General features: G+C 40.8%; 2 protein-coding genes across 3 annotated transcripts in view; one reads left to right on the forward strand and one right to left on the reverse strand.

Moving 5' to 3' along the window:
• The first annotated feature begins 14 nt into the window (after nt 1–14).
• On the forward strand, nt 15–3,757 carry CCDC121 (coiled-coil domain containing 121). Its single transcript, XM_043604250.1, has 2 exons — nt 15–604; nt 1,297–3,757. The coding sequence occupies exons 1-2, from the start codon at nt 60–62 to the stop codon at nt 2,264–2,266; spliced, it is 1,515 nt and encodes a 504-aa protein (XP_043460185.1). The 5' UTR covers nt 15–59; the 3' UTR covers nt 2,267–3,757.
• A 2,721-nt stretch (nt 3,758–6,478) lies between these two features.
• Nucleotides 6,479–12,881, reverse strand: part of ZNF512 (zinc finger protein 512) — a 33,523-nt gene continuing 27,120 nt past the window's right edge. For both annotated transcript variants that reach the window (XM_043604257.1, XM_043604258.1), the window contains exons 13-14: nt 12,428–12,526; nt 6,479–8,475 (exon numbers count right to left, since the gene is read on the reverse strand). In XM_043604257.1, the coding sequence (XP_043460192.1) occupies nt 8,167–8,475; nt 12,428–12,526 (408 nt within the window). In that variant the 3' untranslated portion in view covers nt 6,479–8,166. The remainder of the gene's footprint in view (nt 8,476–12,427; nt 12,527–12,881) is intronic.

The raw sequence follows: 12,881 nt of genomic DNA on the forward strand, positions 1-12,881 counted from the left end.
CTGTGACGCGAGGGGCAGAGATAGAGGCTAGAACCCAACCAGTGCGAAAGGGGAAGGCGATGAGTTGGGGCGGGCGCAAGCGACTTCTTCCCTCCCGGCCAGGCTGCGCGCCAAGTTGGGACAGGAGGGGGGAAATGATGGGCTCGGAGGACGGCAGGAGGTGGCCAGAAAGAGAGGCACTCACCGTTGTAGGGAAGGGCCTGGGAAGAGCAGAGTTCCTGTCCCCAAAGCGAGCCGAAATGAGGTCCCCGGAGCGGGGCCCCCAGAGTTCGAAAATGAAGACAGTGCGTTTCTCTTTGGACCCCCAAGGAGCGAGGAAGGGAGCCGAAAGGGAACCGGCAGCTAGGGCTTATTCGGCAACCGGCAAGGTTCAGCCGATCCAGGTTGGACCGGCCGGGGCTGGGGTGAGGTGCGACCCCCAGAGTTGCTGGACAGCGCCGAGACCCAAGGAGCACAAAATAGAGAAATTGCAAAAACCTTCCGCAAGGGGACGCCATTTCCGCGTGGCGCAGGACCCTAGCACTACTAGCGCTGCCGCCTCGGCAGTCAACCTCTGTGAATCACACGGGGACCTTGGAGATGAACTCTTGGATTCCCAGAGCAAGTAGGTACTGAAGGGGCGCTGCCCTCGACGGAAGTGTCCATGAAAAAGGAAAGGTGGTAGAAAAGCCGGGAAATTTATTGTTACTCCCGACCACCCCAACTGTGCCTGTGGCCCCCCTCGTAGCCGCTATAGTGTTCAGGAACTCCCAAGGTTGGGTTTCACACCCACGCTCTGCCACTTGCTGGCGGTGTAAATCGTCGCCACGTCATTTAAAGTCTCTGAACCGGTTTTCTCCTCTTTAAAATGGAGGTGATACCTGACAGGGTTGTAGTGACTGTGTACTTAAATTGTAAACGACACTCATTTACCTTTACCATAAACTGTATCCCTCGTGCCGTGCATAGTGTCAGGAACATAATAGGTAAGCAAAAATATTTTCTTGTACGAATTAAAGTACAATTGTGCATTTTGTATTTACTAAATTTTCATTAAGAATTGATAGGAGAGGGGCGCCTGGGTGGCTCAGTCGGTTAAGGGTCCGACTTCGGCTCAGGGCATGATCTCATGGTTCATGAGTTCAAGCCCCGCGTCCGGCTCTGTGCTGCTAGCTCAGAGCCTGGAGCCTGCCCAAGATTCTGTGTCTCCCTCTCTCTCTGTTCCTTCCCCGCTCGCACTGTCTCTCTCTCAAAAATAAATTAAAATTAAAAACAAAAAGAATTGATACGAGAATGCCTCACTTGTTCTTCCTCCAGGTTTGCCAAGGACTCTGGGAGTTCCACTGCACCGTCTGTTAGCTTAATAAATATAATTTTCAAGCCACAGATGCTAACAAAGTCAGAGACGACCTTTAAAGAAAAGACCATGACGGAGCTGAGGAAGGTGAACAGCCGAATAAAACAAACTCGAATGCAGCAAGAATCAGTAATGCAGGAAACCGAGCAGCTATACAATGAAAAGTTACTTGTCCAGACTGAAAACCAATTCTTTCTGGAATACCTAGACAAGGAAATTGAGGAGTACAGAAGGAAGCCTGAAGAGCTATGGGAACATTATTTACAAAAAAGTGAAGAGATTGAACAAAGGAGACAAGAATCAGCCTCCAGATATGCAAAACAAACCTCAGTGTTTAAAGGGGAGCTCTTGCAGAAGGAAAACCTCCAATCCAATTTAAAGCAGCAGTTGCAGGCACTGAGGGATGTTTCCCTAGTAAAGGAGAAACAGGAGAGAGAAATACAGATGTTACAGGAGAAGAAAAAGGAAGCCCAAGCTGAGATCGACGCAAAGAAATTGGAAGTCCAGCTCCAGATGGTCCAGGAAAAAGCATTACTGGAAAAACAACTGAGTGAGACAGACCCGAGGCAGTTGGGAAAAAGAAAAAGAGAAGAGCTTGAAAGGAAGGCCCAGGCCTTGGAGGCAGGAGCAAAGCAGTATACTTTTGAGTTCTACCATGACATGAAGAGAGAGAACGAGCAGTTAAAGAAGGAATTACAGCAGCAAACTCAGCATTGCCAGGAGTTGGAGGCTATTAGGAGCTGGCTCAAAAATCAAAAGCGGCAGCTCCAGCAGGAACAGTGGTATATGGACTGCTTAGTCCGGGGGAGGAACCGACTACAGGGAAGGCATAACCCGTGCCCAGGACAGGGTGCTCCAAAGACCACAATAACACCTCTCCTAATCACCAAATCAAATATTAATCCAAAGCAATTCCCAAAACAACACTGATTATATAAGGACTGGAGTAAGAATTCTCACATGCTATATAGACCTGGTTAGGAAGGCTTTGGGATCTGACTGCTATGGTAAAATATCCATCATGATGTGTTAGTGTGAAAGATTAGGTGTGAAAGAAAGATTTTTCTTCCAATAGTACTGCTAGGTATTTGTGTGACTGGCATCCCTTAATTAGATTTTCCTTTAATTAATCTTGTTGATGAACAGGATGTTCCTCAAATCTCCAGATAACCTGATACCACTCCCTAAACACCTGTACTTCAAACTAGCTCAAGGAAACCACCTTGAGGAAATGAAAGGAAAAGGGTTGTGTGTGACTTCATCTAACTAAATTAGATTTCTTTATATAAAAAACACCTTTTAAGAATAGCATTTCAGATTGACTTTATATAGTGCCTTCTGCTCTTTAAACAACCAATTATCCTCATGCCTCTTGACCAGCTCCACACAAAGGCAAAGTGTTTTTTAAGCTTTTTCAAGTTCACAAGCAGTGGCCAAGCACTTCCCCCAGTTTTGTCAAGAGTGAAAAAGTAAACTGCAAGTCGGAGAAGAGCTAGGAAGAAAAAAAAGCACTGGGCAGAACGAACTTTTGTCTGATGCTCTGCCCCTCAACTGGGTAAATTGAGAAGGGAAGAGCAGAAAGGGGATGTATATTCGGTCAACTACTTTTGACAGTCTTTTCTGTGAAGAAACACTTCTGGCATTAATGAGGTGGCTGAATGCCTCTGCTTGCTTTAGGAAAAGATATCAAGAAAAGTGTTAAAATATTTGGAAGACTTTTTTAAAGAGTCTTATGATATCTATTTCCCTAACATTCTAAATTCTAAGATAACAAGATCACTTAAGTTAACTATAATAGGTACTTCAGTTTTAGGTCACTTATTACATTTTCTTATTGTGTGTGCACTTGATAGTACATGAAATGCCTTTTGTAATTAATATGTGCCTTGTATTTATGTCTATTTAGAACTGGAAACAAGATTTTTAATTAGTATAGACCTTTAGTTTTTGAAAATTTTTTGCACTAAAAAATATAAAATAAACATTTTTTACACTTCTGACATATTGATGATTAGACTATTTGAATGCTAAATCCTAGTACAGGGATATAACCCCATATTTTAACATCACTCCTCTATGGGGAAATATAATCCAACCTTATGTTTTCTAGAAATTGTCAGTGATAAGAAACTACAAAATAATTTTCATGAATTTTGTTTTATTCCTATGTAAAATGAACTTAAAATTGGCTTAAAATTTTTTTTCTCCCTCAATGCCTTTTACCTCTAGCTTTAACAGTTTTGTTAAATGTGTATTGTTATTAAAAATAAAATGTATATTAATATAGCTGTTGATTTTTTTATTTTTCCAATGTAATGTATTTTCTACTCCATCACTCCTCTCTCTTATTATTCTTACAAATGTGCACATAACAAAACCACAATTTCAACGCAGAAGAGTAATATTTTAGATAGTATGCAGGTTCCTTAACTTGAATACTTCAGTTCTTGAGCTGAAAATACAGAAAGACTCAACTTGGAAAACATGGTAACCAAGACAAATTTGAAGCCCTATTCTCTGTGGATGCAAAAAACCACAGAAAAATATATACTAAGGCTGAAAAGGGGTTGGGAAAGTAGGAGTGATCTAGAATCTTACTCTGCTGTTAATTTCCCTCCTGCCTTTACTGTTCCGATGATCAAATTGGAAAGTGGGTAACTTCCATCTCCTATGTTTATTTTTAATTCCTATCATCCCAGATAACGGATCTGGTGTATTGCTTTATGGCTGTCCCTTTCAGAGTGAGGCCTCTCTTAAGGGCTTGAAGACTTTTGAGGGTGAATCATCTGATAAAGGTATTTTGAAATCCATACCTGCAAGTGAGCATAGCTTGGCCAGGTACCATGTCAGTCTACTTTTTGTCTGCTATGAAGAAAATTAAAACGGTGATGTTACAGAAAGTGCACTTAGATGGAAAAGACCCCCAAGGGGAAATTTAGGTTAAGACCTAAATGATTCAGTGAAGTCTACTGGACAAAAACCAGGGAAGAAGCCATTTCAGGCAACGGAACAGTGAGTGCAAAGGCCCTAAAATGGGAATGAGCTTAGCAGGCTCCAGGAAGAGAAGAAAGGTCAATGTGGCTCAGGTGTAGCTGGGGAATGATCAGAGAATTTAGGTGGAGGGGAGGGAGAGGAAGCTAAACGGGTTAGCAGTGGGAGTGGCAGGCCCTGTGGGACAAGGAAAGGGAGTGGCTTGAATTCTAAGAGCACTGGGAAATTATCAGGCTTTTAGCCCTTGAATGAGGTCTGATTGACAATTTTAAAAACTCACTACAGCTGTTCTGGGAAGTGTAGCCAAGCCAGTAAAAATCAGCAGGAAACAATTAGGAAGCTATTGTCCTCTAGGCAAGAGGTGATGATGGTTTGAACTGGCGTGGTTGAAATAGAAAGTGAACAGGAGACAGGGGTAAGAGCAGACTACAGGGGAGAGGAAAATGAAAGGTTAAGAATGAAGCACAAATGGGGCACCTGGGTGGCTCAGTCGGTTAAGCATCTGACTCCTGATTTCGGCTCAGGTCATGAACTCACAGTCTGGTATCTGTGCTGGAGCCTGGTTGGGATTCTCTCTCTCCCTCTCTCTCTGCCCCTCCCCCACACACTTGTGCTTCCTCTCTCTTAAATAAATAAACATTTTAAAAAAGAATGAAGCACAAGTAAAATTTCTAAAGTGATCCCTTTTAAAAAGGAGAGGAGCAATAATTTGTGAGAGCTGATTTTTCAAATGAAGTCTTTCAAAAGAAATACATAAAATGAAGTATTTCAGACACACGATATAGAAAACTACAACAAACTCACTATCCACCTTAAGAAATAAGAACTTACAAATTCACTGTAGTCCCTCTGAATCCCAGAAGCACTGTCCTAAATATGGTGTTTATCATTTCTGTGCATGTTTTCATGCTATACACACACACACACACACACACACACACATATACATTAATATATATTAAACTATAAACGTACACTAAATATATATTATATAACATATACATTTCCATAAACAATATGGAATATTTTTACCTGTTTTTAAACCTCACATAAATGGTATGCTTGATGTATTCTGTAACCTGCTTTTCCCATTTTTAAGATGTATTCATGATACAAGCCCTAGTTAATTTCACAGCTATACAGTATTCCACTGTATTTACCTCTTCTGATGATAAACAATTAAATTATATAGTAGAGTAAGCTAACAAAGAGACCCAAGCATGTATAATGTCTCAAAAAACAGATTTTTTTTTTTTCTCTTTAATAGTCTCAGATGTTCCTGGCTAGCAATTAGTCCTTCATGGGGTGATTCAGGGCATCAACCATTTTCCATTTTGTGCTCTACCACCCCCTAAAGCCATTTTATTATCTTCATATGGCCCAATGAAGGGAAAAGAAAGCACAGAGGTGCCCTTTCTTAAAACTTCTCCCCCGGAGGTATCACACATCACTCCCATTCATGTTCTACTGGAGAGTAGTTAGCTACCCTTCACTACAGGGGCAGGGGATTGGAGGGCCGGGAACATAATCTAGCCATTTGTCCTATAATCCTAGCGGTCTGCAAAGTGAGAGCAGATTTTGGCAGACAGTTAGTAGACTCTGCTACATCATTCTTGTTTATGTCTCCTGGTACACCTGGGCAAGAGGATTTTCTCTGTATATACCCAGGAGTAAAACTGTCGAGTCTTAGGGGCGTATTTTCAGCTCTACTAGATACTGCCAAATTGTTTCCAAAGTAATTGTACCAATTTAAATTCCAAACCGTGCATGAGAGTTCACATTCCACACAACCTGGCTATACCTGGTATTGTCAAATTTGTTATTCAAATGAATTTTGTTTAAAAAACTTAAAAACTCAATAGTATGATTAGGATACTCCTGCTGAGTGAGACCTGGCCTCAGGAAGGAAAAATTTTAAAAGTGCCTGCGAGGGTCCTGGATGAGACTGGACAAGTTTTCTACACTAATTCACTTTAATCTCAAACAAATTTATTCACTAACCAGCAGACTTCAGGAGCTAAAGAACTACTAAGACGCCGCATTTGGAACTTATTTCAAACCCACTCCCACGTTCAGCTGTTTTCTTACCCCCATACGCTTTGTCAGCAAGGAGTCAAATAGCAGGTTGGAGTCAATGAACTGGAAACATCATTCTAACCGACAGTCATTTATTTCTTTTGTCATTGCCCAACATTCCCCAAGTCTTACTCACCAGAAATTAATATAGCTTCTTCATTTCTCCTCCCTGACAATCCGCATCTACTGAAAGGGTTTTAAGGGTGCAACTGCCAATGAAAATGTAGAGTGGACATACCATGTCCTTCACTTGTTTCACAACTATCTATTTTGGCAGTCTCCAAATCTGGTTTCAATGCTCCCTTTTGAAAGTGGTCTTCACAAAAGCCCACATTTTAAAGCTATGTGGAGCAGCACAAAATACAGAGTTAAAGAGTAGTAACAGCCTTTCAGAATTTGAAAAGGTAGTGTTTATCCATATCAGGGTTAAGGGTCCTTGCTTTTTATGTGGCATATGCCACAAAAATTGGCAAGAATATATAAGACCAATATTTATGGAAAAGGGGAAGAGAATGTGGAAACACAACAACAGAGCTGGTCTAAACAATGTTCCAGAGAAAGCCAGCCTTGAAGAGAAGTAGCCCACTAGACATTAGCAGGTAGGCATGAGGTACAGAAAAGGAATTTTTCTTTCCAACTCCAGATAAATATCTACATCTGGTGACAAAGTCTCAAGATATAAAGAGGATAGAACTCCACATATAAAAGAGGATAGAGGACAATATTCTCAGAGAATTCCAAGAGACAGAGGTTGGCTAAAGGGAGGAATAGACTTAGCACGGCATAGACTAACAGGTAAGGTCAAGTCCGGGGGAGAAGGAATGTGCACCTTGGCTGCCAGTCTTAGTGGCATTACCAGGAACACTAGGATTCTGTGTCAAAACATCAAGTGCAATGTGGTATTTCTCAATCCATAAAACTGGGGGAGAAAACAAGCTTTAGGAGGGCACTGATCATAGCAACCAATGAGGCCTCAAGCCCCAGGAAAGATGAGGCAGTATTTATTGCTTCTTCTACTTCCTTCTTTCCAATCATTTTAATGTTTTCGACATTTTAATGTTTGGGCTGCTTTTCATGCCTGTGGGTCTAGTCAGTCACTGCTACTTGGGATAAACAAAACATTTCCCAGTAAAACCAGTGTAGCGAGGTTCTAGCTTTTTCATCCTACATCCATTTTCTTACATATTGAGAGAACAAACAGCCTCCATAAAATCTGCTTCCCAAGGAGACAGGATAAGCTTTTTACATGAGTGACAACAGTTCTAGCTTCTAGGATTGTTAAATCACAAATACAAAATGGTAAATCAGTATGGTTTTAAAAAATTAATTTGGAATTGTTTTATAAGCAAGATGATGGAATGACTACTAATCAATGGAGCTTCCAAGAACATTCTATAGCCCAGGAAGGAAAAGGACAACCAAACAGGTTTCTCAGTTTTGTACAGGGCAAGAGGGGCCCACAGTTGGCCTTAAGAGGGAGCTCTTTGGGCAAGATAAGAGAAAAACAAGAGGACTCCAATGAGGAATAGCAGGAAAACCTACCAAAAAGGGAGTGGGGGGGGGGGGGGGTGGGTCAAAGTGAATAAATAGGGAGAACAGTGAAATTTACACAGGAGGAAGGAGCTGAGAAAGTCACAGCCTTACACAAACAGCTGAGAGAGTGCATTTCTCCTCACTCAGCCCCCGTGACTCAGTCCTCCCAGCACAGGCCCCCGTGACAATGGCATCATGTCCGCTTTCCTAGGAGCTTTCACACTGCCTGCCTATTTCCTTCCTCGTTTATGATTAGTCTTTGGGGCCTTTACTTTCTGGAATTGTGCTGGCACTGGCTCCTGCTCCGGTTCCTTACAGGAGGTCGACACTAGCAATTCCTCGTTACTCCTCCTCTGATCCTTCCCTACTCTAAGACTCAGCTCTGCCTCAGGAAGCTCGATGCCAGGCTGCTGCAGCCTTCGCAGAGACCTTCTGCTCCTGTGCTGCTGCCTCCGCTTTTCTTCTTCTTGCTGCCGCTGTTTTATCTTCATTAGCTTTTCAAAGCTTTTGGTTGTGGTTGGGTTTACAACGAACCAGTCCTACAGAGGCAAAATGGAAAAATCATCCAGTCAATCAATACACAGTAGAGAACATAAAGAATGGGTGTGGGAAGAATCTCTAAAAGGCACAGTTAGGGCAGAACACAGTAAGGAGGAAACAGATAGGGAACCATAGCTTAGAACTCTGTACTTGAAACTGAAGAAATTCATCATGAGCAGTCATTATAAGCATTTATTGTGTAAGACATATTTAGGGTACTTCAATAAGTGATCCACGAAGTCTGATCACTTAGCATCATCCCACTCATCTATCTCCTTTGTAAAACTCTCATGAGATATAAAGCATTGGGTCATAGGAGATTTTTATTTCATGATAGTATTTGCATGCAGCCAGACCGCCTGGGTGCAAATCTCAACTCTGTTTCTGTCTCTGTGACCATGGGGAAATTACTTAATTTCTCTAAGACTCAGTTTAAAAAATTAAGAGTTAAGGAACATGGACTCCAACTATGAAATATTTTTGCAGAAAAAAAGGAAGAAAGAAAGAAAGAAAGAAAGAAAGAGAGAAAGACAGCTGACTTCAATCTAAATCAAGTGATCTGATCAGTCTTCTAGGTCTAACAACCAGTTTATAGGAAATACTCTGCTAGAGGACCACCACCACAGGAATGTAATCAACAAAATCCAAAATGTGCATATATGACCTTGTTTCTTCAACAAATACATTTGGGGTGGGGGGAGAGGAAAGGGAAACTTCTAGACCTGCATTGTCCAATGAGATAGTCACTAGCCACATGTGGCTAATGAGCTCTTGAAAAATGACTAATCCAAAATGAGATACGCTTTCTAAATTTTTTTAATGTTTTTATTTTTATTTTTGAGACAGAGAGAGACAGAGCATGAGCAGAGAGAGAGGGAGACACAGAATCGGAAGCAGGCTCCAGGCTCTGAGCTGTCAGCACAGAGCCCGACGCAGGGCTCGAACCCACAGACTACGAGATCGTGACCCGAGCCGAAGTCGGACGCTCAACCAACTGAGCCACTCAGACGCCCTGTTACGCTTTCAATATATAACAAATAGACATGAAATTTCAAAGATTTAGTATGAAAAAATATAAAGTATCTCAATAATTTTTTACTGACTACATGTTCAAAAGATAGTATTTTAGATATACTGGATTAAATAAAATATATTATCAACATTAATATCACCTGTTTTTCTTTATACTTTTGAAATGTGGTTACTAGAAAATTTTAAATTACATACATGACTCACATTACATTTCTATTGGATAGCACTCTAGATTAAAACATACAGTATATGGACCTTTTTTTTTTTTTTTTTTTTTTGCTCCTGATTTGAACAAGCCAACTCTGAAAAAAAAAAATTATGAGGCAATCAGGGAAATTTAAATAATTTAAATAATAACTAGGTATATAATGATATGCAAGAATCATTGTTAATTTTTTTTAGGTGTAATATGGTTGCGGTCATATACTTTTAAAAGTCCCTATATTTTAGACACAGTGAAAGAAGCAGTGACAGTGACAGGGTATGTGAAATTTGTTCAAAATAAGCCTTTAAGGAGCACCTGGGTGGCACAGTCAGTTAAGTGCCTGACTATTGATTTTGGCTCAGGTCATGATCTCAAGGATGGTGGGATCAAGAGTCAGGCTCTGCTTTAACAGCATGGAGCCTGCTTGGGTTTCTCTCTCCCTCTCATTCTCCCTGCTCCTCCCCCGCTTGTGTGCACATGCACACACACTCTCTCTCAAAATAAATAAACTTAAAAAAAAAAAATAAGCCTTTAAGGAACAAGAGAAGTAGGTGTGGTTATAAATGAAAACAAGATTGGCCATAAACTTGTTGGCCAATCTGTTAAAGCTATTCATATCTGTTAATGCTATTCATTACACTATTTTGTCCGTTTTCATGTATTTGAAAATTCCTGTTTAAAAAAAAAGTAGTGTAAGAACATGCGAGGCAGAAAGGGAGGAACAGAATAAAAATGTTTTACCACCACATATAATTCATAGACACAGGCACAAATCATTGAACAAATGCCTGGGGAACAAGCCCCAAACTAAGTGAAATTTGTTGGTTCCAACTTTTTAAGAGGAAACTGGAGAAAACTGGTTAACTACATAAAGGCCAGATTTTGTCAGGAGATAATTTTTTTTTTTTAATGTTTATTTATTTATTTTTGAGACAGAGGGCGAGCACATACACAAGCGGGGAAGAGGCAGACAAAGAGAGGAGGACACAGAAGCCGCAGGCTTCAGGCTCTGAGCTGTCCGTGTAGAACCTGACACGGGTCTCAAACTAAGGAACCATGAGATCATGACCTGAGCCAAAATCAACAATCAGGCACTTAACCAATTGAGCCACCCAGGGACCTCGAGATAATTATCTTTTAAGTACTTCCTGAAGCATAAAAAGGTACACTATTATTATAAAAAAAGATAGGACTGCATTCCAGAAGAAATCTCAGACATGGAAAGGGCCTCCCAAAGCTTAAACTGGTAAAACAACAAGAACCACATCTGATGACACTAACTACAGCCCACATTGTTAAAAACTATTAAATGTGAGGGCAGAGAACAGCTGAAGGTGCTTGCTATTTTTCCTTATCAGGCAACAATAGTTTCTGCAGTCAGATATTCCAAGAGAATGCACTCTACTCCTTTAGCTTTTGCAATACGGGTATTTAATTATACAGGAAACAATTTCTCTACTCACCTATATTACTAAAAACTTGCCCTAAGAGAAAAAAAAGATTCAGCTTTCTGAACTTTAAAGCATTTTTAAAAATTTTTCTTTCAAATGTTTATTTTTGAGAGAGAGAGAGAGTGAGAGAGAGAGAGAAAGAGAGAGAGAGCGTGAGCAGGGGAGGGGCAGAGAGAGAGGGAGACACAGAATCTGAAGCAGGCTCCAGGGTCTAAGCTGTCAGCACAGAGCCCGACGCGGGGCCCAAACTCACAGACTGCAAGATCATGACCTAAGCCGAAGTCGGACACTCAACCAACTGAACCACCCAGGCACCCCTGAACTTTAGAACACTTTTACACAGAATTTATTTTTTAATTGTCAAAATGTACAAACCTTCAGAAAAGTTATAATAGTTCAATGAACCCTAGATTTACCATCGTTAACCTCTCTTTCCTTTCTTCCTTCTTCCATTTGCAATTTATTTTCAGGCGTATTTCATCCCTAAAAATTTCAGCATATATCTACCTAAGAACAAGGGCATTCCCCTGCAAAACAATACAATGATCACATTTGGGAACATTAACATTGACTCATTACGATTATTTAATAGAGTCGTATTCCAATGACTCCAGCTGTCTCATTAATGTCTTTCATAGTTGTTTCTTCGCGGTATTTTTTTTTTTTTTTACGTTTATTTATTTTTGAGACAGAGAGAGACAGAGCATGAACGGGGGAGGGTCAGAGAGAGAGGGAGACACAGAATCGGAAACAGGCTCCAGGCTCTGAGCTGTCAGCACAGAGCCCGATGAGGGGCTCGAACTCACGGACCGTGAAATCATGACCTGAGCCGAAGTCCGTCGCCCAACCGACTGAGCCACCCAGGCGCCCCTCTTTGCGGTATTTTAAACAACCTTAAAAACAGGTTGCTCCACAACATTAATTAGAATACTAGGAAACGGAAGTATGGAGAACGCTAGGAAACAAGAATTGCAAAGGTGTAAACTCAGCCTACTGCCCACATGCCTGATTTAACTGAATTTAAAAGAATCAGAAGAGCTCAAGGATGCTCAGACTTATACTGACTACAAATGCTTTCATAGAAAATATAATTATGCATCTAATTTTACAAAGTATTTTAACTCCAATGTCTCCAGTAACCACTTTCAAGCTACTTTCCTTGGCAGTCCTAGCCCAACACAACACACAAATTCCACCTTTCTTGGGGCACATGTATGGGTTCCAGGGATTACAAAAACATGATGGGAAAAGCAGGGACCTCACCTCGGCATGGACAGAGTTGATGTGATACTTGACACCACTCTCTGACACAAATTCTTTTTGACACAGAAGACACTTGTATTTTCCAGCCACAAAGTTTCCCTGTTTTCAAGAGAGAAAGAAAAGGGAATTACTGGTAAATTCAGGAACACGTACCTGGGCCGTGTGTGGGGACTGTTAGAGATGAAAAGAGGGGATTTTACTTCAGCAAAGATAAGAAGGAAGAAAATCCAATACAGCAATATACTTGGGAAAACCATATTTAGGCAGATTATTACCACTAGAAATCTATCCTAATATAATTCTATACATAATACCCCCACCCCCTCAACACAACCTAAAGTATTCCTACTTTTATTATGTAACAAATCACCCTTTTCTATCTTCCCTAGTTTCTGTCACTTCACTTCCAGATTCTCTTGGTTCCTCTTCCCACATGATCAAACTCCTGAAGTTC

The sequence above is a fragment of the Prionailurus bengalensis genome, chromosome A3 (assembly GCF_016509475.1).
Source record: "Prionailurus bengalensis isolate Pbe53 chromosome A3, Fcat_Pben_1.1_paternal_pri, whole genome shotgun sequence".
NCBI classification, from domain to species: Eukaryota; Metazoa; Chordata; class Mammalia; order Carnivora; family Felidae; genus Prionailurus; species Prionailurus bengalensis.